We start from the raw sequence: 24,599 nt of genomic DNA on the forward strand, positions 1-24,599 counted from the left end.
TTCCCCCCCTGTTCTGCAGAGGGTGATGTATGGTTATTAGGGTGATGAGTTCACAGACTAGATACCAAATATTTGAATTTAAATATATAAATTATAATAATCACAAAATTATTATCAAGAGGCGTTCACAGTATTTGTCTTATCACATACTACAGACTGACCTCTAAATGCTCAAATGACATCACATGTGAATAGGATGACTTATTATAATGTGATGCTTAATAAATCCTTCAACTGAGTGGTTGTTGGCTCATCTGCTGCAGCCTGACACTCACAGAAATGTGGTGTCTGGTTCAAGGATGCTCCAGTATAAGAGATGCAGATGTTTGTTAACGTGGGGGAGTAAACCACCAACCTCTAGACAAGGAGTGGTGTCATTACAAACTATGCCAGTCCTCAGCCATCACAGAGCCACTTCGTAGAATATTAACAGAAGAAACCTTCACTCCACCACCTCTCGGCCAGAGAAATGTGAGGAGTAATTAGTGAGACTAAGCTTGTGAGTGGTCCAGTGGGGAGAATGTCCCCCATCCAACCATACATACTTAATGGAATACACAAGCATCCATCCCTCCACAGGAAAGAGACCTGAAATGTCCTATTGTGTTGTAAACAACCTGGCATATTGTCCTTGTGGTCTGAAACCATACAAACATCCACTGTGAGTCATACACGGTCACATTCCTCCCAATCTATTATAAAACAAAGGAAATCTTTGGGGCCGTGTTTCTATAAATCTTACATAAATGTTTGTGCAGCAGCAACAGTTTGATCATTTCACAACGTGACATCTAAGAACAACAGACTGAACAATACGCCTCTGATGACAGCTCCATTCATAAATAAGCAAATAAAATGGAAGCTAACGAAGATTCCCAGTTACCCAGGTTATATTCATTCAAAGGGTTGAAGCGAGGTTTCTGGACTAGTAAAGTTTTCTTGAAGATGTTTTTGCTGCTCCAAGCAGCTTCTTCAGTTCTGAACATCAGAACCCTTTGAAAGAATAAAATGGATGTTTCTTTACACTGTTGTTTATCATTTGTTGTGAGCCTGCCACTCTGAATTGTGACGCTTGACACCTGCTGTGCTGTTTATTTGATAGTTTGCCTCAAGCTCTTTCATTTAAACCAACTATAAAAGAATTATTCATCTAAAAAATGAATACCTTGGTTTAGGGTAACAACATAATACATTTAAAACACAATTTTGTATATTTAGAAGGGAAGCAGCGATTCATATTGCAGCCACAGAGGTGGTGTGCTGCTCCTCTGAGTATACAAAGATAGGACATCAGTGGGTGGGAGATTTCCAGCATTGTCTGTTTTAAATGTGGAAATAAACAGCGGCGTTGTGCTTGCAGGGCCCCTCTGCATCTCACTGTGCCCTTGAAGAGCTCCTGTAGGAGCAAAGAAGAGTGCCAGAGAGAGGTCTAATCAGCCTGTGACAAATCAGCCTCTTCTCCAGCTTGTTTTTCATTTGGATAATGCAAGCCTCCTCTTCTAAGTGATAAAACAACCTCTGTGGAGTGGTCTTTACACAGTCAGATTAAATGTGATCACCTTGCCAACATACCCTGGGAGACTGCCATGATTAACAGGCAAAAGAGAATAATGATAATCATATGCAGGATAATAGCCCATACCAAATGGCTGCATGATCTGTACATAAATCACAACCCATTTGCCACCCTAAAGGACGCGGTTTTACCCTTTGGCGGATTTACACAAGAACAATCTGATTTTTTTAACCCCTGCGTGACCTAGATCAGATCATCTCACGACCAATTTAAATGATAAAAAAAGCACTCAATAAATCTGGGTCACATAGCGTTAAAATCCTGTTTTCATTTTCCTCCATTTTGTGTGCATTGTGTTTTATCATGTGCGATCAAAGTCAGCTTAAGGATTGTGAACTGGATCACATGCACAGCAAGGTTGAGACCTCATGAATGTTATAATGAGGTTAATAGACCAGGGCAAACATTAGCTCGGCTTCAAACACAATAATGACTGCAGGAGAGGGGCAGAGTCCGAGGGTAAAAAGTTGTAAAATTGCTTTATGAAACCCCTGTTTACAACGTAAAAGCATGTAAAAGTGTGTAAAAGCATGGGTATTTAAGTTAATGAAAGAGTTCTGGTCTGTGCCCAAAACACAAGCTGGTTGTGTGAAAGTAAACAGATTTGTTGGACATATAAACCGTATAATTCTGGGTGTATATTGCCTTTAATGAAGGCCTAATCACATCAAAAAAGGCTTGTGGCACAACAGCCATACTTTATTTTCCCTCACAAGCAGAAAAAGGTTTTAGGTATTTACGAAGGCTGTTTATCCGCACCAGGCGGAGAGAAAACTGGCACCATCCCTTGAATCAGAGGCATCTCATGCACAGTGTAAAACACGGTTAAATTAATTAGCATCAACTCATTTTGTGATATATGTGATACTGGCAGAGCAAGCATCCAAGTGAGACCTCTGACAGGCTTTTGCATTACCCCACAACCCTGAGGGAAATCGACTTCAGCACTAATCCATATGAGCAGGGAGGTACATGATGAGAGAAAATGCAGAAACAGTGCACATTAAACACACACACACACACACACAGCAGGAAAGTGAGATAAAAAAAGTAATGAGAAAACAAGAAGAACTGTATCCCAACCTTTAGTCTGTAATGAGATTGCCCAACATGGTCAAAGGAGAGAAAAAATGTAACATAAACATAAACACATCAGCAATAAGAAAAAGTGTAACAGTATACTCTGCTCTGTTCTAAGCAGGGTCATCAATGTTCACGAACAAAGACGAAGAACCGCACATTAGAAGTTGCAGCCTCAGTGGGCTGCTAGGACTAACTTTAGCAAAAGGGGCTGCCAGGCAACTGATCCACTTTCCTGTTGATGAAGGCAGATAAAGGTCACAGTCATCAGGTTATATCTTGTCCTTTTTAATGAAGCATGTGAGATAAATACCAAAAGGGCTTTATCTCCATTGACTGAATGTGACACAGATGTGGTGAGCAAGAAGGTGGGTTGCTTCACTGAGCTAAAAATGTGGAAGAACATTTTTTTTTAAAGGCAAAAATAACTTTATTTGCCACTTTATTCTGCTCTGCGATTTCAATCAGCAAAGAAGGCTACAGGTAGTCTTTAGTCTTTATAGAATAAATAATGAGGGAGTTTGAAACTAATGATGGATTTCATTTTATTTTTTTAGATATTATATTAATAATACATAAAATTTAAATTGACCTTTCCTCCCTAAATTCTAAAATTCCCTTTAAATACAAATGTTGTCTGAGGATGAGACAAGAAGTATCACAAAATGTCTTTTTTTCCCTTCCTGTGTAACATTAAAAGCACTTTTCTCATTGAGTCTCTGGCATGTTCTGTATTCACTAATTGTTCATGGTTCCAATCTCATGCTGAAGTGCTCTAAAAGGGAACTTCAAAGGATCCTTATTAATTGTGTGGCCTGAACTCTGGACTCCAGTGATTTTTGCTGAGTGGATGAAAAGACATCCCTCCCTTTGATCATTACAGCTTTTAGAGGAGGGAGGTGAGGTCATTTAGAAGCTGTATCCCTATGGGAAACTAAATGAGGGAGTCATCAATTCAGGCAGCATGGCCAAATCCTTTAGCTCAAACACTGCTGATCAGACTTAATCACAGGATTGTTACGCTGCAAGCCAGTGATGAGTCCAGGAATGAGCCCAGAATTGACACCACATCCTGATGAGGATGAGACAACTCCTGGGAGGAATGAGAGAGAACTTTATTCCCCATAGGCACCCCCCACCCTTCCCCCTCCCTGAGGCTCTGTGAGCAGAAAGCTCTACACCTTAACCCACTCTGTGTACAAAAGAGCAAATGCACACATCATTATGGAGTCAGTGGGAGCCCGAAGGTTCAAGAAGTGCACTCATGAGATGAAATCCTCAGGCAGAGAGAACAGATGAAAGAGGATCTCTTTCACTCAGCAATGGCTGCTGGTTGGACTCTCAACACTAAAGAGAACATTTTGTAAGCCAGAGCTGTTGGGTCACAATTATCTGCTGGATTATCAGACCCCTACAGAAATACAGGAAGAAAAAAATAGGCTTACTATGCAACAACTACACTATGGGCAACTCATTTAAAACAAGTAGTAGAAACATACACAATCCAACTAAACAAATCAAAATAAGAAGGCGTTGCTCAAATGAATCAGAGCTCATTGGGCTTTTCAGAAGGGGAATCCCAGGAGTCTGCACAAACTTAAGATTTTTAATGACAACTGATGCATTTTAAGCAGCCATTTATGTAGCTATGCTCCCTTCTAATACCACTGAAAAACATACAGATAGGGCAAGAGCTGGGTAAATAGCATAACCTTGTTGCAGGAAGAAGAATGAAAAGTTCCAACAAAACTTACCCAAGTACTGTATTGACCCAAATACTAAAGTCCTAAATGAAAAACATAAAAAAAGAAACAGTCCATCACAGTATTTGGAGCAAAAGAATCAATCACACAAACTGTGTTCTTTGGCAGTCCCTGGCAATCAATTGATTCTGTTGTTCATGTGTGAGGATATGTTGAATTTTGGTGTACAGGGTTAAAGCCTATGGCCAGCCTTACTAATAGTAAGGCACTGATAAGTATCAAAGCATGATGCTGGGAGGAGCAGAATCAATAAAGCAGCTGAATAAGCTAATGACGTTTATCAAAGAGCAGGAGTAATGAAGATGATCCAGTGTGAGTCATTCATTTGGATGACATTTATGTATTGACTGAACATGATATCAGTAAACCTTAATTAAAAAGGATGCAAATAATTAATGTGTTTCATAAATATAAAGGTTTATGTACAAACTAAATGTTACACCTTGTTTACTAAGGTATTATTTTCCAGTGGCATCACATTTATTGAAGCATTTGAAACCCGTTATAATCAACTCTAATCAATAGTGAATGCTTCCCTGCTTATCCAGGGTCAGAAAAGTCAAATCAAACTCACACTCCCTGCCTCCACACATTGATCTTCACCAACACCAGCAGCAGGTGTGACACATTTCTGCTGAGAGCAGCAGCTGCACACTTTCAAAGCGCTTTCGTCTCCGGCAGCAGGATAAACTCTGTTCATACTTCACATACAGCCAGAGATTCTGCAAAAGGGCGACATTAAGAAGCAATAAAAGGAGCTGAGATAGGCAGCGCTGGATTAGAAAGGGTAAGAACAGCTGTGCAGCGGGTTAGTTAAAAAGGGACAGCAAACCCAGAATTGGCAGTGACAGTGCTGAAAATTGAGGATTGAAAGGCATTACAGGACTATCGAGATTATTGATGACACATTCCAAGAGCCTTCCCTATTGAGACCTGGTGCTCTGATAGAAGAACACTTAATCAGAGATTTACAATGTTTAAACCAAATCCTAAAAGCTATGAGCCTGCTCCTCGCTGAGGGGATGACACTGAGCCTCTACATAAACACACACACACACACCAACACACAAGCAGACAAATGTATTAAAATGTGTTCATGAATACAAACAGCGCCATGGAACCTGATTTGGCCCAGAGCTGCTATTAGCCCTTAAAAATTGATTTGATGCCAGACAGGGGGCTTTAACAAGTAAATAAATAAATAAATAAAGCAAAATCCTCTCCAAATGTTCTTAAACCAGCAGGAGCCACTTGTCTCAATGCTCTGTGAAGGTAAGGCAAACAGAGCTTAACAGCAAACTATTACCATTTGTCCAGAGAACTATTAAACTTGGATAATATGTTGAATTTGACAAATGGGTTCAGAGTGGGGTAAAGACCACTGGCTGGTGGGGTTATCCTGGTAAAATCACATTAATATTGTTCATATCAAATCCAGAAAACTATTTAGCTTAAGTACATAATTCCACTTACCTAACCAGGAAACTGAAACAGATGTGATCTCTGGAGATGTTTAAAGCAAACCCTTAAAAACTAATGGAAAACAAGGCCAATGGGAGCCAGCCAGGCCTTAATACATTGCAAACTGGAATGAACTCAAACTGTGACAATCTATCCCCATTCATTGATAGGGAAACAACAACAGCTGAGAAACTCCCAGCAGCCAGCCGTGCAGCAACTTTGACTTTCAGGCTGATGTGTTTTCTCTCCTCTGGGCTTAAGAGGGAAAGAAGTTAAAGTGGTCCCCTGCTCACTGTTTTGTTTTCATGACACAGATTAAACTGGATAATCATGCCACTAACACCTGACACCACCACTGTTTTGGGAGATAAAGAATAAAGGCTGCATGCTGCTTGAAAAGTTTAGCTAACAAAAAAGCCAGCAGTGTTTTTTTTCATCCAATTATTCATCCAATAAACGATTCAGACACATAATCAGTGTCACATATGTGAAGCCTAAGAGCCATTTTTAACATTAGGGACAGGAAGATACACTAATTACATGTGACAGTAGTTTTTATGCTGAACCACAGAGAGAATGACAGCAATCTAGAGGCCAAGCATCATAAAAGCTGTGGGGTGACACAAAGCTGAAAGTAAAGGGTCGGGGAGAAATTCAGTTTTCCACCTTTTTGCAAAAACATTAGCATCAGAGCAGGATCAGTCTGCAACATGATGCACACTTTGAAAATATCAGAATGTGTTACAAATAACATTTAAGGGCATGTATTCCATAGTCTGTAACAAACAGCACTCCCAGCGCTGTCTCTTTAAACACCACATACAATCCCATCAAGCGTTTGTGAGAAGCTAATTTGAAGGAGCACTTCTCGGTACACAGTCATTTTAGCAAACACAATATGAATTCCCAGTGAGTCAGCAACAGCATTCAAAAACAATGCTCGCCCTCAAGAGGCTGGTTTTTATCATTGACTTATTGAGAGAGAGAAAATCATCGCTCTTGTGACAGATGTTTTTAAATGCCTCCCTCGTGTTACTGCATGTGCCTATTTTTATGTCACCAGCACTTTTCTTTGTTGTGTTTCTGCCTTTTTTTCCCCTTGTCAACAGGTAGATGGAGATAATTTGTTTCCTCAAGCTGGGAGCAGTTTCCATATCAACCAATGCATTGGAACGAGGCATTAGATTACACAGTGCAGTGTGAGATACAATGAGCGAGATGGAAGTACAGTGCATCGCCACAATACAGCATGGAGATATCCTGACATCTTGTTATGGAGTGTGTGAAAGATTGCAGTTCATTAACATGCAGCAGAAACCGGCTCGTTTCACATAGTGAACTCTGCGGCAGGGGCTTTCCATTTTTTTGTGCCATTAAAAGGAGGTTTTGTTTTGGCAGCGAGCGGGCATGTGGTGCGTCAATGAGGGACAACTATTCAATGGGGAGATGCCTCATTCTTCTAGCGTCTCTTCCTGGTTGCACAGAGTGCCAGGGTGTTGCTAGGAGGAAGCTAGCACTGCCAGAAATGATGCTTTTGCCTTGATAGACATCCCCCTGCTGTCCAAGAGAAAAGGGAAAGATAGAAACAGAGACATGATCTGAAATGCTGCCACCTCCTCCTCCACCACGCTTCCTCTCCCTCTCCCCTCGAGGCGTTCTGCTTCTCTTCTCTTCCTACTCATCTTTTGTATATTTTCAGAGTGCCTTTGAGGCATCTTTTTTTCCCCTGATTGTGATGCTGGTATTGTATGGGAAGGATGAGCCTCTGAAAACTTTTTCGTCATGTTTGCCTTGTTCGACCTCTTGAAAACGCAGCCCTTCGGAGCTTTTGATTAATTTTTCTGTTGTTTGCTGTTTGCCAGTTAAACTGGAAACAGATGTTCTAAGTGACTAAAAAATTACTTGCAACAACCATAATTTCACCCAAAGGTGCATTGGCTGTTTGTTTTGCTGTGTAGGGAAATGGCGGTGTGTATGGCTTGGTCCAATTTCTGCCTGGGTAAAATCTCAGACACCCCGTTAGTGAGTGCACCACACATGGGCTTACCACATCATCATCTGGAAGGTGGTGGGTGGGTGTTGATTCTGCCAGTGTGTGAAAATGTTTGTGTGCTCCCTTTCCCTTGTGAAAAAAAGGACTGCATCCAAAAGTATGCAATGAATACTGCTTTTTTGGTTTAAAAAAAGAAATGCTTCTCATTTTTTTAATTTAAAATAAAGATGCATAATGCAATTGCCTTATGTTATCTAGAAATGTGCTACATAACCACCTGAACTATGTGAAGGACATATTCACAGGAACACTACACAGACAGGCACAGTTTGTTTAACGCCAGCACAGGTTATTTATCTATTTTTTAATCAAGGTCTGCAGTATTGAAAAGAATAAGACCTGGTATGTCAAATAAAGATACTCTGTATTACAGACAAGGCCAACCCTGTCACAGCTTACCATTATCAACACTTTAGTCCTTAATATTTAGGAAAGTTGGCCTCAAGTCATATCAAATGCATGTTTTTTTCCCAAAGTCTTTCTTTCCAGAGCATAGCAATTACTCATCTTCCTAATCCTTCAGCCCACATGTGGCCACATAGCCACATGTGGATCCTACACTATAGCGTGATCGATCACCTTGCCTGGAGTATAAACACACCCATGAGACTCTACACATTTGTTTGTTATACTACAGTGGTAACGTATAACTAAAGAATAAACATAACGACTTTGCACATTACCTGTGGGATCTGAACATTCAGGCTGTTAACATTTAATACAAATCAGCCAGTTGTATTAGTCATTAGTTCGTGATGCAACTTTGCCAGATAAGCCACACAACTTAAAGGCATTATGTGGTTTTTGGTTAACACCAACATCATAACTACTCATCATGATACAACGAGTTTTACACAAAATCAACTGTACTGTTGTTATACACAGCAGTCTATTCTTAAAAAATAGCACACTGCAGAATGTAATTATGACCAATCAGAACAGAAAACAAATAAAGCAGTGTAATAACAAAATGGTGATTTCTCTATTATACTATTTCACCAAAGTTACAGACAGACATGTATTACTCGTTTCCCATTCTCACACACAAGGTTTGTGTTACCAATGCATGTACTGACCCCGAACAGAGAAGTTTCACTATCATTCAATCTCTACCTGCACCTCTAAACCTTTAAGTGTGCTGTTTATTCGAGCACGGTGAAGCAAACAGAAAGAACGATTGTCTGGGGTTGAACTCTGGTCACAGCTGTAGGGTTGCATATTTTTACCAAATGTGCATGACAGGCAAAACACCTAATTACATGCACTGTAACCGCTCTATATCAACAACACTGTAATTATTTAAACACTCTTAATGTGCCTTTACCTCCTTTGCAGGAAAAGTAAACACAGAGTGATCGAAGTGACAGCGGAAAACACTAGAACAAAATGACTGCATGTCTTGGAGTGACACGATAATGCAAGATGATGAACCTGCACTGTCTCCATCACAGTCAAGGAATGAATCATTCACATAGCCTTGCGTTTTAAAAAGGCTCGAATGCAAACAGTACATTAGCACGGCTCCCCGTCACCTTTTATTTCCTCTAAGTAAATGATTCTTCTTAACCTGCTAACACAGCTGAAGAAACAAAGTCAGCAGTCTTTGGGGTTTCTTAAAGCCTTCTTCTTCTTCTTCTTCTTCTGTGCTGTGAGATTCAGTTCAAGCTTTGAAGTGTCATGTCATGTATTTAGTCTGTGAACTGGAAATGACTGGGTGCTGTGTACGCACAAAGGTAGAATAAACATGGCAGAAGAGGTTAAATGCAGCAAGATATGTTATAGAGATCAAAAATCTCCACAAATAAAGAAAGGGAAGATGAAATTGATCCAACATCAGATTTCACCCAACTTCACTATCACTTCAGGAAAAAAGTTCAAAGTGACTCTTTCACACCATCAAACACGTTACAGAGTGAAAACCTCCCATTTTTGCAGTAATCTTTTTTTCCATTTTCTCCGTTACCAATCTGATAAGTGCTACTGCACCTTATAGTTTTGACCACTGCTGTTGTTTTTCTGCAAAGCACAAGCTGTAAAAAAATACCTCTGAGAAGTTCATTTAAAAAGTCAACTAAAACTAATGAAATGTGACTTTGAACTAGTGTGATCTGAACATTGAGCTTGCTACAAGTGTGAACTTGCACTGTTGGTTCTTGCTATTGTGGTAAGAGCTTTGGAGCTTGGAGTTTGAAACTGGTCATGCTGGTGCTGTGTTGGGTGTCTCTGTGGAAGGAGGCCATCTAATTAGCTGTGCTTCACGCTAAGGTAATTAGCAATAAGGAAAGAGGAAAAAGAGGAATTCAATATATTTTGTGAGCTTGTTCTAGCAGTTTCTCTGATTTCACTAACAGAGAACTGATGCTAGGGTTTGCTCATGAATGGACAACAACAGGAAATAGGCCTACTCATCCCATGAGTACTTGTGGAATGATTTATCTGGTTGTGTTAATAGGATAGATTAGAGAACATGAATCTGAAATTCAGCTCATTTTAGAAACAATAAGTAATTATTTACACTATCTAAGACTTATCTCTAATCTTCTGCGAAGACATCTGAAGTGCTTTGATCTGTTCTTTCTCTTCATTCCAATTAGCTAATGACGTACATTTCTACATTTACAGTCAATAGCATATTAACCATTCCGTGTAGAAGAGAGTAACAGCTTGCACTCAGCTATGATGTGTTGGATTGTATGCTGTAAAAAGAAGCAGTCAATGAATGAGCTCAGGCTCTGTGTGCCACTATGAGTTCAAAAAAGCATAAAAAGAGTGATCATCAGCCAAACTCATTGATGTGTTCTTATAGTGGGATGCATATTCGACCCACTTTTGCCTGCATATTTTGCCCTCTACGCTCTTTTAGGCTTCCACTCATGAGGTTTAAGCCGGGTTTTGATTTCACTCACAGAGAGCTTACACACTAGCTTAGCCTCATCTTTGGATAAAATCCATGTTGCCTGGGCATGGCAGAAGACCGATGGCAGTGTGAGAGAGGCAGAGTGTCAGAGAGGAAGACTGAGGAGGGATTCTTGTGACAGATGGTACCACTCAGTATTCGTGTCTGTGGGCAGTAATGCAAACAATGGCTCTCAAATACATGTTGGCATCTTTTCATCAATGAGGCTAGTGGACCGAGGCCGAAGTTTCAAATGACTTTGCCACTCTTGTGTTTCATACAGCCCTGATATTCACAGCATCTCTCTCCCTCTGTGCATCATACCACCCCCTGCCTCGTGCCATCTTCATCACCCTGCTCTCTCCATTATCGTCACACTTACTCAACAGTCCTCCCTGCTTCACCCCTAGACTTCTAATCCTGCCCACCCCCAACTACCCATCTCTCTCCTCCCTCTGTCTGCAGAGAGTGTGACGTCAGAGATAGCCGCACAGGAGTCGGCACATTTCTTTGGCCGACTCCTGTTTAGCCTCTAAAAGGATTTACTCGGGGGTTGATTTTCTGCTCTTTGTCTTTCTTCTTGGAATGAAGTCTTCTTGCAGCCAATGGTGCAGGTGGTGGGTAGTAAATTATACACACTTCCCTCTGAGCTAGTCAGCATCGGAAGTGACTGAAAATGGGAGTTACATGCTCCCACCACCAAACAGCTTTCAGAACCTCTCACCAAACCACAACCACAAACCTGCATCTGTAAAACCGCCACATGTTACAGCGCACATAAAGGCACATATTTACACCATGATGCTGAAACAAACAAACAAATGCCTTTATACACCCACTCTACCTCCTCCACTGCCTCATCTCTGTCATCTCAGCATACTTTCGGCAGCTCAATAATGTCAAAGCATAACAGTGTGTACAAAGAGAAATGATGCTAGCAACACGTGGGACTGCGATGTATTATAGCGAATGGAGGCCCGGGGCCTCATCAACATCAATCTGATTGGACAGGACACCTCCTTTAGGCCACCCTCCCTCTCCCTCTCTCTCCATGTCTAACTCTCATTCAGTCTCCCTTGCTCTAACAGGTAGAGCAGTATTGATGGACAATCGCCGGTGGCGGTTGGGGGCTGTTTAGGGTCGTGGCAAAGCACTAACATCTGTCACAGTATTCTCTGCAGCTCGTTATAAATCTGTCACAGCAAAGAACGGAGGGACATGAATAAGACATGGGGCTGTGAGACCTGTGATGAGAAAACACATGTTGTGTGTTCATGTGCATGTGAAACAGGCTGCTTGTTAAGTTATGTGAGCCGTGTGTGCAGATGTTCTCACATCACAAATTATGTGATGTTGCTGTCATACTGGAAAATCAATACAGGTCAAACATCAATTGCAGGAACCAGTCAGGATAAATTTACACTGGGTTTTTGTTGTCATGGTCTGACACTGGCACAAATAGTCTGAACAAGCAAACCCAAAGTTATTAATACACTGAATGGCTATTATTACTATCTTATCAGAATTATCTGTTTTAAAGAGTGATGGACAGACTCAACTCAACAAACTCAGCTTGTGGTTTTGATCTCAATTTCCATGGTGGCATATGCTAAACCATTTAAATACAATTTGCTACCTGAAAATGCTAAAATGTTCCAGCAAAAACAAAAATGTTTACAGCCTAGTAAGAAAACAATTTTCGGCTCTGCTAATAAGTTCCCTTTTGTGATGGCGACAGTCCCACAGAGACTTAAAATGGCTACTCAGAAACCTACGGGTGATGTCACAGACGCTCTGTCTGTATTTATGTAACATTATGACTACAATGTGATGATCAGGGAAACTAACAAGCATCCATATGTGACAGGCTGGGAGTGAAGTAGGAGGATTCCTGCTGGAAAGATGTATGGGACTGACAGCCATTTACTGTAATGAGACGATAAGTTTTGAAGCAGGTGGAGTCACAGTCAAACATGTGTGAATACTTTCATGTACGTTTCCTGTTTTACTTGCGTTTGTTCTTCAAAGACAGACAGCCGTCATACCACCCAGAAGCCATTAGTCAGCCTTATACACAATGACCCTGCAGAACATCCTCAATCAAACACAGCAATGTGAAAAGTGATGAAAACTCTTTGAAGTCAGCCCTCAGCTGTCTGCCAGTGAGGCAACACAAAGGAACAAAGACCCAACGTGACTGGCACTCTCTCTATTTTGAGCAAAACAGTCATTCTGATCGCATAACTTGCGCATTTCCTCAAACAAGTGGTGCTTTGCACTCGCTCTGTGTACTTATTTATTTGTTCATTTGTGAGGGGAAAACTTGTTTACACACTTTACAAGAACTCTGGCACTGCTGACTCAAATTAAAGGATGAGTGAGATTCCTGTTCGTGGTGACATTTAGCAGCCAGCTGATGATTTGTTTAAATAAAGATCACATTTGGCGTGTGAGCATTGAGTAAAGATAACTGACAGACTGAAGACACCAAAGCCAAAAACACTTTCTAAGTCTTCAGGGTTCTTTTCATATTAATTGGTTACTTATAAATGTCTCTGAGCTCCTTTCAAGAAGAACTGCCAAATGAGACATCTGTTGCAGAAGTAGAGAGAGAGTGACACAGAAGTATCCCACAGCAGGAGAGCTGACCAGCTGTTCCTGTACAGCAGAGAGGATAAAACCTAAGGGCCCATATAAGTAGATCCAGCATTTAACAGCCCTGACCTCTCTGTCTCTTTCCCTTTCTCTATTCTGCTCTCTCCCTTTGGCAGGTGCAGCTCAGCCGTCACTAGACATTGCTGACTACAGCTAATCTGAAGAAAAGCTTCAGAAATGCATGATGTATTTTTTAGTGGTGATGTCAGACCACGGGTCCTCTTGTGCCAACTGCACTGAATGGTTCTGATATAAAATACAGGTGTATAATTCATCTTACATAAGAGATATAAAGTGACCAAAAGATGACCTGACCCATGAAATACATTGCATTCTGTGTGAAAAACAGCAAAGAACGAGCAGTAGCAGTATTATGTAGTGAGACTTGAGATGAGAGTGAGACGCTTCCAAAAACACATCCAAGCCCTCTGATATACTGTTAATCACACATTCACACAACAAACGTATAAACTGTCCTCAGTGATGCGAACCCAGCAGCAGGACTCTCTCACTATGATGTTCAAACAAAGCAGGAGCACAAAATCAAGATAACATTCCAGATTTAACAACAGGAGTCCATTTCAAATGTGTGTTTTCATGCACGTCAAAGCATTCACTCACCAAAATGTGAGAAAAGGTGGCACGGTTGATAGGATGGAGTGAAAATATGACAAAAAAAAATGGGTGTACAGTTTTGAATGGTGGACAAGAAGCCAACACACCTCTGGTACAGATAGAGAGCAAATACTAGTGGGGGAATACACTGTCTGCCCTCTCCTTCACTCTTTTGATGCTGAATGTGTAAAACAGGCTTAATTTAATTATTGGTAAAGATAAATAATATAAAGATAGCAGACACTTCATTATCAACATCACTTGGTCCTATCTTTGACAGCTGTTGAGTCACACAACTGTAATTTCCACATTATTAAACTGTGGAAAATAGACAGAGAATGTACATGCTGTTGACATTATGGAGTTTCCCCCCTTTGGATCATATAAGTACACATACTGGCTGGTGAGCTATTTTCCTTTTTGTTCAGTATGGTTCAGCCAAGTTTACATTTGTGCTTCCATGGCTGTCTGCAGTGGCGCAGGCATGCACAATATCTGGCAATCACTAGTGCATGTTTATATTGGAATGACTAAATGAGTAAAACTGCCTTTCTGATCAATTTCAATAACTTGAGCTGGACCACTTTTTTTAGATTTTCTGCTAATGCAATCATCCAGCTAAAGGTTAGCTCTACATAGAAGCTGAGTAGTAGACCTCACATAGTGAGGGGATTAAATGAAAGGTATACCTCTGCTGCAACATCACTTAGCTGATTAAGGCACCAGCAGCCCTTGCACAGCCCAGTGAAGAAGCTTATGATGGATTAAAATAACTGTCGGGTAATTAACAGAGGCTGGTAAAATGGCCTGATCACCCTCCCTCTGTGTAGACCCGGTAAAAAGACATAAAAACACAAACAAATCCATTACCAAGATTATAGCATTATTAAATTCACCGGGACAATAATAGAGAAAGGGCAGCATTACATCACATTCACAGCTCAGGAAATAATGAGTTGTCATAAACACAGAATCAGATGGACGATATTACATTACCCATGCCAACATTTTGAAAGGAAGCATTATTTCAACTTTTCTCATTACAGATTGGAAGAAATAATAATAAAAAAAACTAGTCTATTGGCTGATGGGGAGTGAAGGGGTCAAAGAATTAAATCCTCCTTGATGCTACCTTGGATAAAAATCGGGGGTCACCACTGGGGCGTTGTGTGAAGAGGACCCAGTGGGACAGAACACTCTACAAATTACTACACATTAGAGGAGCAGGAAGCCTCTTCCCTAAACTGTGGCCAGATGGCCGTGTTTTCTACCTGCTTTGTTTTAAATGTCTTCTTGGAAAAGGAATGAATACCTGCAGGGGACTTCACAAATTATTGCGAACTCATTAAGAAATATTACAAAGGTGATCCATGGTGGTTTGAATGTCAGTTATGTAACACAGACCAAATAAAAACATGTTCATGCGCCTGATGTTCTCATTGCACCACTATATTTTTGGCACAGTCATCGTCCCCAGAGGATAGACACTAATGTGTTGTTTACAGTAAAGTAGGTGTGGCGTATTCCTACTTATATGCAAATAAGTAAAGGAATCACCTTTACAGGCTAAAACTTTCTTGAAATATGCACAGACTGAAATTTACATAATGACACAGCAAGGTGGCAACTCTGCTGTCCCCTTTCTGCCACTTCATCTGGATAAGAGAGCAAAAGTTAGAACAGCTCGCCTTCTATACTTATCTGCCCCAGAGGACAAACTTTTAAATCAAGAATGAAAAGGAAACAGCAGTACAGCAGTTAAAGTGCACACTTGTCTTCCTGTTGCCACTGCTTTATCAGTATGTACAATATAACTGATGAATGATGTGAAGTGTGTACTACCTTGCTCTCTCTCAGCCAGAGGATTATATGTAATTATGTATAACCTAAAGCACATTATGTGACCTGTTTAGTCATTCACACCAGTGCTTTTTCCTGATCTAAAAATTGTATAGGCATGTAAATCCATAATTTTCCTGACAGCCATCAATACTTGTAAGGCAGATATTCTTCCCCTGGTGTTGAAATCAGCCTGTTCTTTCAGTCAGACCTATAAATAGAACAGCATCTGCCTGATGTGGTCAGGCAGTATATCCAGCCAGCCTTGAGCTGTCATCTTTAAACGATAAGAGCATGGAAGGACCGAATAGTTGAATGTTTTTTGTGTGCATGGTGTTTGTGTGCCATCTTCATTAATATATGTTCCACCAGTGCAAGGACAAAGGAAGCCAAATAAGGACAAACATGACACTGCAACTATACCGCTCTAGGTGCTGGCAAATTTTCCTCATCACCTTACTGCTGTCTTAAATCTCCTCTCAGCTCTGGGTCATAACTCTTTTTCGTTTAATTTTTTTTCCCACCAGTTTCTGGCACACACGGCTACTCCTGCGCCTTTATTTTTCCTACCACTGTATCCTCCACCTCTATCATCCTCTGTGTTTATGCCCTCCCTCTCCTCCATGCCAGACAAGGTCCTGACTGCCACTCACAGTTGGATGGCAGTGAACAAAAGAGCAAAGCAAAAGGTTAACTTATCCCAGTTGTCACTCAACACTCACCACCCCGCACAGCATCTAGCACAAAAATCTGAGGCCACCCATCGATCCCCACATCATCAGCTGCACATTATTTCCACACTCACTCCAGAAAGTGAATGCCCCCTAATCACCCACTTCTGTGAATATTTGATTATCAGGAACATAGCCGTAAACAATATTTAAGCACGCTAAATGATACCCAATCAAGGCTAACCAAAGGCAGTTCAATCAAGAAAAATAAACTAGGAATCGTTTTCAAAGAGTAACAAGCTCTGCAGTGACAGAACATATCATCAAGAACTGCTGTGTGTCATTAAGCCTCTGCACAAAAGTGGCACTGTGTTAATTTATTGTCTAAAAGGAGTCACTGTTAAAAGGATTAGCATGACCTCATATTGTCCTCATGTGTAGGTGTAAAGAAATCTTTGATTGTTCTATTGAATCAATTACAGAACAGCACAAATACTCTGCTAGCCATTTGGTTTAATTACAATTTTGCATCTCAAGCAATAGAAAGTGATAAATTATCTAAGTCGCAAAAAAACCCATAATTATTCATTTAATTTCTGCAGCACCAAGATGTAAAAAAACTCAGGTTTTTTTTTAATAAAAATGCTGAATGAGCCTGCTTCGTCTGAGGACTTAAGCTTACAAAGGCAATGTGAACTGCAATAGTAGATAACTGTGACATTGCTGAGGACCACTGCTAAATGACACTGGATAATTATAGCAAAAGGCAAGACATATTATCATCTTTCTGTGCCTGTCAGGGGCACTATGAATAGCAATGAGTCATCAAGGCCTTTGTGCAACTGGGGACAGAAGTACAGGCTGGTAACTAAGTGCCATGGATATAAACAGCTTTTGAAGGTCCCTTGGAATCTATTAAAGTCTTAATGATTCATTTCAGCAGAAGAATTTTTAATCACTTCTACAGCCAATACCATATGGGGACCACCTTATAATCTGAGTCAAATATCATGGGCTAAAATAATTTCATTACCTGCCTGGTGTTTGTGTGTATTCCTACAGCATGGTGAATCTATATAGAAAAGACATCGACTATGATAATTGTGCATAAAGAAGCATTTACATAAGTGGAGGATTTGGTGCTGGAGCTGCATTTGATCATCTTTAAATGTTTTTCCTTCTTACTATATTGTGTTTGGCTCGCTGTGTTCTAACTCGATGCTTCCACCTAGCTTTTCAACCAAAGAAGACACCTTGCTTCGGTACAGTGGCACAGCGCTTTGCAGGTGGCGGCACAAATACACTCACACACAGTCATTTCACATGAATCATCATCATTGGCTGCACTAGCCATCGCATCAACACGTGAATGAACTCTCTCAGGGCACCAAAAGGATCAGGGCAGCCAGGGCTTCCACGGAGCCAAATATCAGTATTCGTGCCTAATTGTAACAAGAAGCGACTGAGCGGATTAAGACCGCCTTCCTGACGTGCCCCGCGGCCCCGAGTAATCAAATAAAATAGCAGTGGCAATTTATTTCAGAAATGATGCAGAGAAAGAGGAGGAGGAGGGGGGGCGTCGCGCCTACCTTCCTGCACAGCCTGGAAGGGGTTGTTAGGCTCGATAAGTTTCACTGAGTGGGTGATTTTCTCGCTCTGCAGAATGTCGTCGTTCAGACTCAGGTCTGAGATGGCAAGTTGGAAAATCTCGTCATCTCTCACTGCGTTTTCCTCGAATATGGCACCTGTTGAACGAAATAAAACGTTATTTGGAAAGCAAGGAAAACTCAAATGTAGACGCCTATTAGGTACCCTCTTTATGAAAGGATCCCACGTGGGACCACGTGGAGTTTTTGTGGTATTTACGCCTGAGGTTGTGCAACACGTGCGTCTCCAGTGCGCCCTGATGTGACTTCAGCACCACGGAGAGCGACACGGCCTCTCAAGGTAATTTGATGCATGATAAAGCCAGACTCGTGTCCATCCTGCTTACTATTAACTGTCTGTCTAGTAAACATCATAGGCCTGATGTAGGAGCCTGACTGAAGCTGAACACCCCCTCCCACTCCTCTGTTTATCAAAATGGCATCAGCTGCTATTGAGAGAGCACATATATATATCAGGGAAAATGGTTTCAGGAAACGAGAAGTATAATTGGGGTAACGCCGTGCGGGGGCATCAGCCAATATTATCTGGATGGAGTCCCACCGCTGTATTAAGCCAGTGACTGAGCACCTGCTGCTTGCCAGACTGTTGCAGTAAACTGTGAGCAGCAGCAGCAGCGGAGCAGCGAGACCAAAATTTGCTCACAGTGACATTGACATTTTTATCTGAGATTACAATGCCAGTCATTATGAGTGACTACGTGACTGCGTATACATAAGGGGGGGGGGGGGGGGGATATAAATTTAGCACGTTTGGAAAATTAGGGGATACATTTCGAAACTATAAACTGAATGAAGACAAATATGAAAGGTTTTTAACCTCACGATGAGTCTAAAGCATCCCCACAAACACACACATCAATGCAGCTCTGGTTTGAAGTTTGAGTACAAAGAGGCTCTATGCGTTTTGCATCTCTAACACGAAACTCCACTGACATTCGCTCTGTCTTGTTTTTGACATTGCAGTCACGTTTCAGTGAAAGTTGAGGCTCACTAGAGGTAGCTGGGACTAAAAACGCCTCAGTCAACTCGTGGTGGACATTAGATTCTTCACATCATCATTGAAACGAACCTTTGTGTTTATTGTAAATCCGTGTTTTGAACGTTGGGCTGCGAATTACAGGCCAAGGTTTAGATATGAAGTCAACAGGAATGCAGTGATCCGCCACCGAAAAGTAAAGTACGCAAAACAGATTAATGCATAAATAACAGAGATAGATGATGGCGAAAATGGCTCTGGAAGTGAAGGTCAGTGACAAATCACTAACTTTTGAGAGTCAAAGTGTTCCTTAAACACAGGATGCTGAATAGACTATTTATCCCGCCCTCTCACAAAAATCCTGTGATCAACGCAGCATGGGCTGGCTGAGCTTTTATTCCCGTCTTACCCCTCTAACCCAAACAACATGTTGTTTCATAGGACGCTTACCGATATGTATGATTGAGTCCGCTTTGGCCGAATTGCATTGCAATATCCACAGGGAAAGGCAGATCAGCAGCAACTCCATCTCGGGATTTCAGTGAAGCGGCTCATCCAAGCTCTGCTCGGCTGTCCTGTAATGTCCAAATGGAGCACCCAAAAGAAGAAGGAAAAAAGAAGGAAAGAAAAAAAAGATGGTTAAAAATCTCCAATGCCAAACAGAACCACGATCCTCCCCCCCTGGCTGCGTGAAACCCTACATAAATTGACCACAGATTTTTTTTTCCAAAAGCAAAAACCAAACCGTAGGAAGGAGGGCTCAAAAAGACGAAGAACCGACGGGGACCCGAGTTAAGACAGAAAGGACAGGTAGCCCGGAGAGAGAGAGAGACCGGCGTTACCTCTCTCACTCTCGCCTCTCTCCCTGCGCTCCGGCGTCTAAAGCATGGCAAGCAGCAAAAAATGCGGAGGAGGGACACCCCTCTAACTACACACAGAGAGACGCTCACATACACACTCCGGAAAAAAAAATCATCAGTCCTTTCACGATCACGTGACTGCAGAGACTTCACGAGTCGGCTGCTGTCCCGACAAGCCGGGTAGAAATGATTTGGATTAGCCGGAGAAAGACGCGTGGAGAGCCGATCATTAAACACACGAGTGGAGGTTTTCAAACGCAAAGCAACAAATATATATATATATATATATATATATGACAATAGCTCACACATGTCTCAAACAAACGCGAACACACAAAATTCAACACAGCCTGCAGATGTGGCTCGATTTGGCAAGACAGGTTACTTTTGGAGAAGTTGGCGTATTTCGGGGAAGATGTCAGGAACAGAGCAGCTGAGCCACATTTCACCGTACTTCAGCGGCGACGGAGCGCGGCTGATGTGGCAGAGGAAAGGATTTACACACCGGCGAGGGCTGATGGATGAGGGACAGACGTGACAGAGAGCCACAACGCCTGACTGAGCCAAGGAAAACAGCTGGACAGAGTTGACGGAAGGACCATTCTGCAGGAGCCCAAAATACATTTAAGATTCGATTTAACTGCTTGAAATGTTCGATTATTGCTTAAGCACATTTGACGCCATGGGTAATTTGTATTTATTTATTTTATTTGATCATTATCTCGGGATTATAGCACTGCTCTAAGGGTTTAGAATCAGGACAGCCCTGATGTGTTTGCGAGTCACTCTACAAGGTGCTAGTCATTTTTAGTGTGTGCCAATTACACGCTCTACAATGCTTGAAGTCTGCGTGTGCAGAGCTGTAAAGAAGAGGAAGTGGTGCGGAGTTTCTAGATTGGCATAATCTTACAATTAAAGGATATTTCTCGTGGCTGTAATAAAACGGAAATGTCTCTTAATTGTTTGATTACGCTTGTCAGAGGCGCAAACTTTCAGCACCACCGGCAGTGGACAGCTCCCTCGCCCATGAAAAGAGTCAGCAACAAATCAAGTGTCTCTTTGCTGCTTTCTTTCCAGCATCTTCTAAATAAAAGTATCATCTCCTTATTGCAGCCAGTTACTGTTATTATTATTTTTTTTTTGTATTATTTTTATCATTCTTATCTGTTTTCACACACTACCTCTACTGGCCAGCTGTAGCTACTGCAGCTGTAGTAACGCCAAGCAATCTCCATTTTTATTCAGGTGGTGTTTCAGCCTGGCATGCTCCATTCTTTTGCTGAAAATGTACATCTGTTTTGATAACAAACTGCCTAATAACAAGGCTCAAAAGTGAATAATAATGCGTGAATATTTATAAAATGCTGACCCACATAACATCATAGAGCTCTGACAGGAGAAGGGACATAATGTGAGAACACATTCAAGCCCTTTGGTTCAATTCAAAAGCACATCAATCAAGACTCATTTGGAAAACTGAAAGATTAACCCTGAGATTTGGGGTTTTTAAGCTGACAGGCATCCAAAACACTATAAAATGTAGCACATCTGAGCAGAGGAATACATCTCATAATTTCAGTGATCTATGAAGCAATATGTTTCTGTGATTTCATCAATAAATTATTCTTTTTAAAAGGACAGATTTAATTTCATGCAGGTTTTTTTAAAATAGGCTTCTCTCATTGTGTTTCATGTAAATCTGCATCTCTCCCTCTCCTCTCCTGTCAGCTGACACATGTTGAAAAATCTGCATGAGAATGACAAAGATGTTTTATACGTATAAAGTGATGAATTATTGTAAAGTAAGCTGGATATAATAACTTCACTATTGCATGTGAAATCAATATTCAGAACACCTCTCGATTACAGTGCAGTTGTCAAGGACATGATATGTGTGTAGCCACTATGAGACATACATGTTGGAATCAACATATGTCTATTAATATTACTTTCTGCATATAGAAAGGCACTTGAACAGAGAGCACCCTCTGCTAAGTGAGTTCCATGCAAAGTATGGAATTTATGTAAAGTAGGCCATCCAATGCATGTCTATCATTTCTGGTTGGTTTATGGTTCAAGAACTTTGCCAAATCTTGTATCCATTGTCTGTCCGTCTGTCTTTTGTGCCTTTCTGGTTCAGGAGTGCACCTCATGCATCTCCATCGATGCCAACACAAGTTAGTCTCAAAAGTCACCGAGACATTGGCGTGTAGGTCATGCCTGTCTCAGCAATGAAGGTGGAATTTCATTGTCACACAAACCTGAGTCATTAATGTTTATGGCTGTGAGTAATAGAGTGAAAAGGAAAGACTTTTTTTGGTAACTCTTCCTTTTTGGAACAAGGCCAAAGAGTGAATTTAGATGACAAGAAGCTGTCACATTCAGACATATCAAAGAAGAAAAAAAAAGCTGCTGTCGCTCATGAATGGATAACTAATGGCATGTGTCTTTCTTTATCCAAAATAATTTCTAAAAGCTTATAGCAGCACTCTACTGTATTTAATTGTTCCTATACAATTCTCTCTTTGTGTTCGAGGTCCCTGGTTCTGTCTGATGAGCCCAGTCTCTCAGTTTGATCTTAAATTATTTTCCTATGCATGGCTTACGGATGTGCACGCTGCAGACTGTGAAATAATTGCTGTTTACAGATTGATACACATGTTTTTCTTCTGCATACCTGTTCTCTGTCTTTATTGATTTGTTGTACTATTCGTGCTATTGTGCATCTGCTGCATTTACTTTTTAGTCTGAGAATAGAGGGCCATTCATCAGTATTCCTTTCAGATAATTACTAACTGTAGCTATTGTGTTGGTCTTTCTCCTTGCACACATGGATGGAGTACCACAGAATAAGTTTAATTTAATCACTTCATTAGCTTTTTAGCCTAACATATGTATGGCTACTGCTTCAATTGACATCCATGGAGTAATCTGATGCCTTTATTATCACCAGTGAGCAAAGCATCGGTGCTCCAGTGTGTATATCTAACATAGTACCACAGCCAGAGATCCCCCTGTAACATTATGAGATGACTGAAGGGTCTGTCACTGTGCAGCCGTCTCTGTCCATCCCATTGTGATCCTGGATGTAGTTATACAAAACCCCGGCACCAATTTGGAGGAGGGTTAAATCTGAGACAAGTTGAAAATCCATTCATGTCAAGCAGAAGTGTGGGGGGAATAGCAATAAGTGTCTGCAGCACTAGAGGTGAATAAGCAAGGCTCTCTCTTCCAAATACACAGCCTGAGGTAACATTATAGATTAATCATGTTATGGGAGAATAAGCACAACCTCCATCACAGACTCGGAATTTCAATGAGTGAATTGTTGACTATCTGCAATATTATATACTTCAGCATTATTCTATTCTGAACATGGTGAAATATGTACCAGCTAATAAATATATAGATGATTATGTGAAGAGATATAGGGAGGGATGCTGCTGTGAAGCTGTAAAATAGGAAACGAAAGTCTGGCTGAGCTGGGAAATAACTCCCTCTCAGTCAGATATGCAGCCTTCAAACATGGTGTTTCTCATGGATTTAGGAAGGCTTGTTGTGATTTGATGCTGCTTCTGTAATGTGCCAGAGATCCACACAAGGTCAGGGCCAGTTTCAGATATGACTGATTGTCATTTGTCTAAGAACCTTGCCTACTTCCAGAGATTGTGTCTAAAGCTCATGATTTTTCGGCATGCCTGACTCTCATTGCTTCCCTCAAACAACAAAGAGAGGAAACGTCTACAATCGCAGCACTAAATATTCAATTGTGGTTTGTTTTTTCCGGTATATGTAAAGTCAGCAGCAGCTTATGATAAAGGGAAAAAAACAGCTCCCCCTCCCCCTGGTTCGCTAACCTCATAGCTTCTTGCTATATGTACAACTGAGTGGATTGTGGTTAGTTCTCATAAAAGTAAAGGAGCCAATGCTAGGGATGTGGTAAGTGGTTTCTGTGTCTGTAGGAGCACTATACATTAAATGCAGAGTATCTGTTGGGCTCTCCTCCTGATATTCTAAGAATCTTTTTAATCACCTGCATCGTTCAGACTAAAATAAAATTGTAGCCAATGCGGCTTGCTTATTATCCAGCATTAGCAAGATCTGCAAAACACTGTTTCTGCCCACAGACATGTTTACCATTTATACACCTAATAGCGACTGTTCAGCCATTTGTTTTGGGTGCCCTGAGCAGTGCTATTGAACTCAGTGCCTGTGTCAGCTACATTTCACTCCAGCTGTGCCTGCAAGACAGTCATTAGAAGACGGGGTTGTTTAAAGGGGAGCCAATTAGCACTCAGAGATCTACCTGCAAAGAGGTATTCACTTTGCAAATGAGAACAACACAATCCTTTGAGTATTTTAGTTTTTAAGAGCAGGTCAATCTGGTTCATTATTAAATTCTGAATTAAAGGAAAACTACCAAAGGTAACTGGAGAACACAGAGTGCGGCTCTGTCTGGAATTTAAAAAGCTCCGCTACTGCCTGGC

General features: G+C 41.1%; 1 protein-coding gene across 2 annotated transcripts in view; it reads right to left on the reverse strand.

Annotated features, from left to right (window-relative positions):
* The window catches only part of LOC114447212 (glutamate receptor ionotropic, delta-1-like), a 187,060-nt gene extending 167,088 nt beyond the window's left edge, over window positions 1-19,972 (reverse strand). For both annotated transcript variants that reach the window (XM_028423352.1, XM_028423351.1), the window contains exons 1-2: window positions 19,703-19,972; window positions 18,199-18,354 (exon numbers count right to left, since the gene is read on the reverse strand). In XM_028423352.1, the coding sequence (XP_028279153.1) occupies window positions 18,199-18,354; window positions 19,703-19,781 (235 nt within the window). In that variant the 5' untranslated portion in view covers window positions 19,782-19,972. The remainder of the gene's footprint in view (window positions 1-18,198; window positions 18,355-19,702) is intronic.
* Between the last annotated feature and the right edge of the window lie 4,627 nt (window positions 19,973-24,599).

This window comes from Parambassis ranga, chromosome 15 (genome assembly GCF_900634625.1).
Source record: "Parambassis ranga chromosome 15, fParRan2.1, whole genome shotgun sequence".
In the NCBI taxonomy this organism is placed as follows: domain Eukaryota; kingdom Metazoa; phylum Chordata; class Actinopteri; family Ambassidae; genus Parambassis; species Parambassis ranga.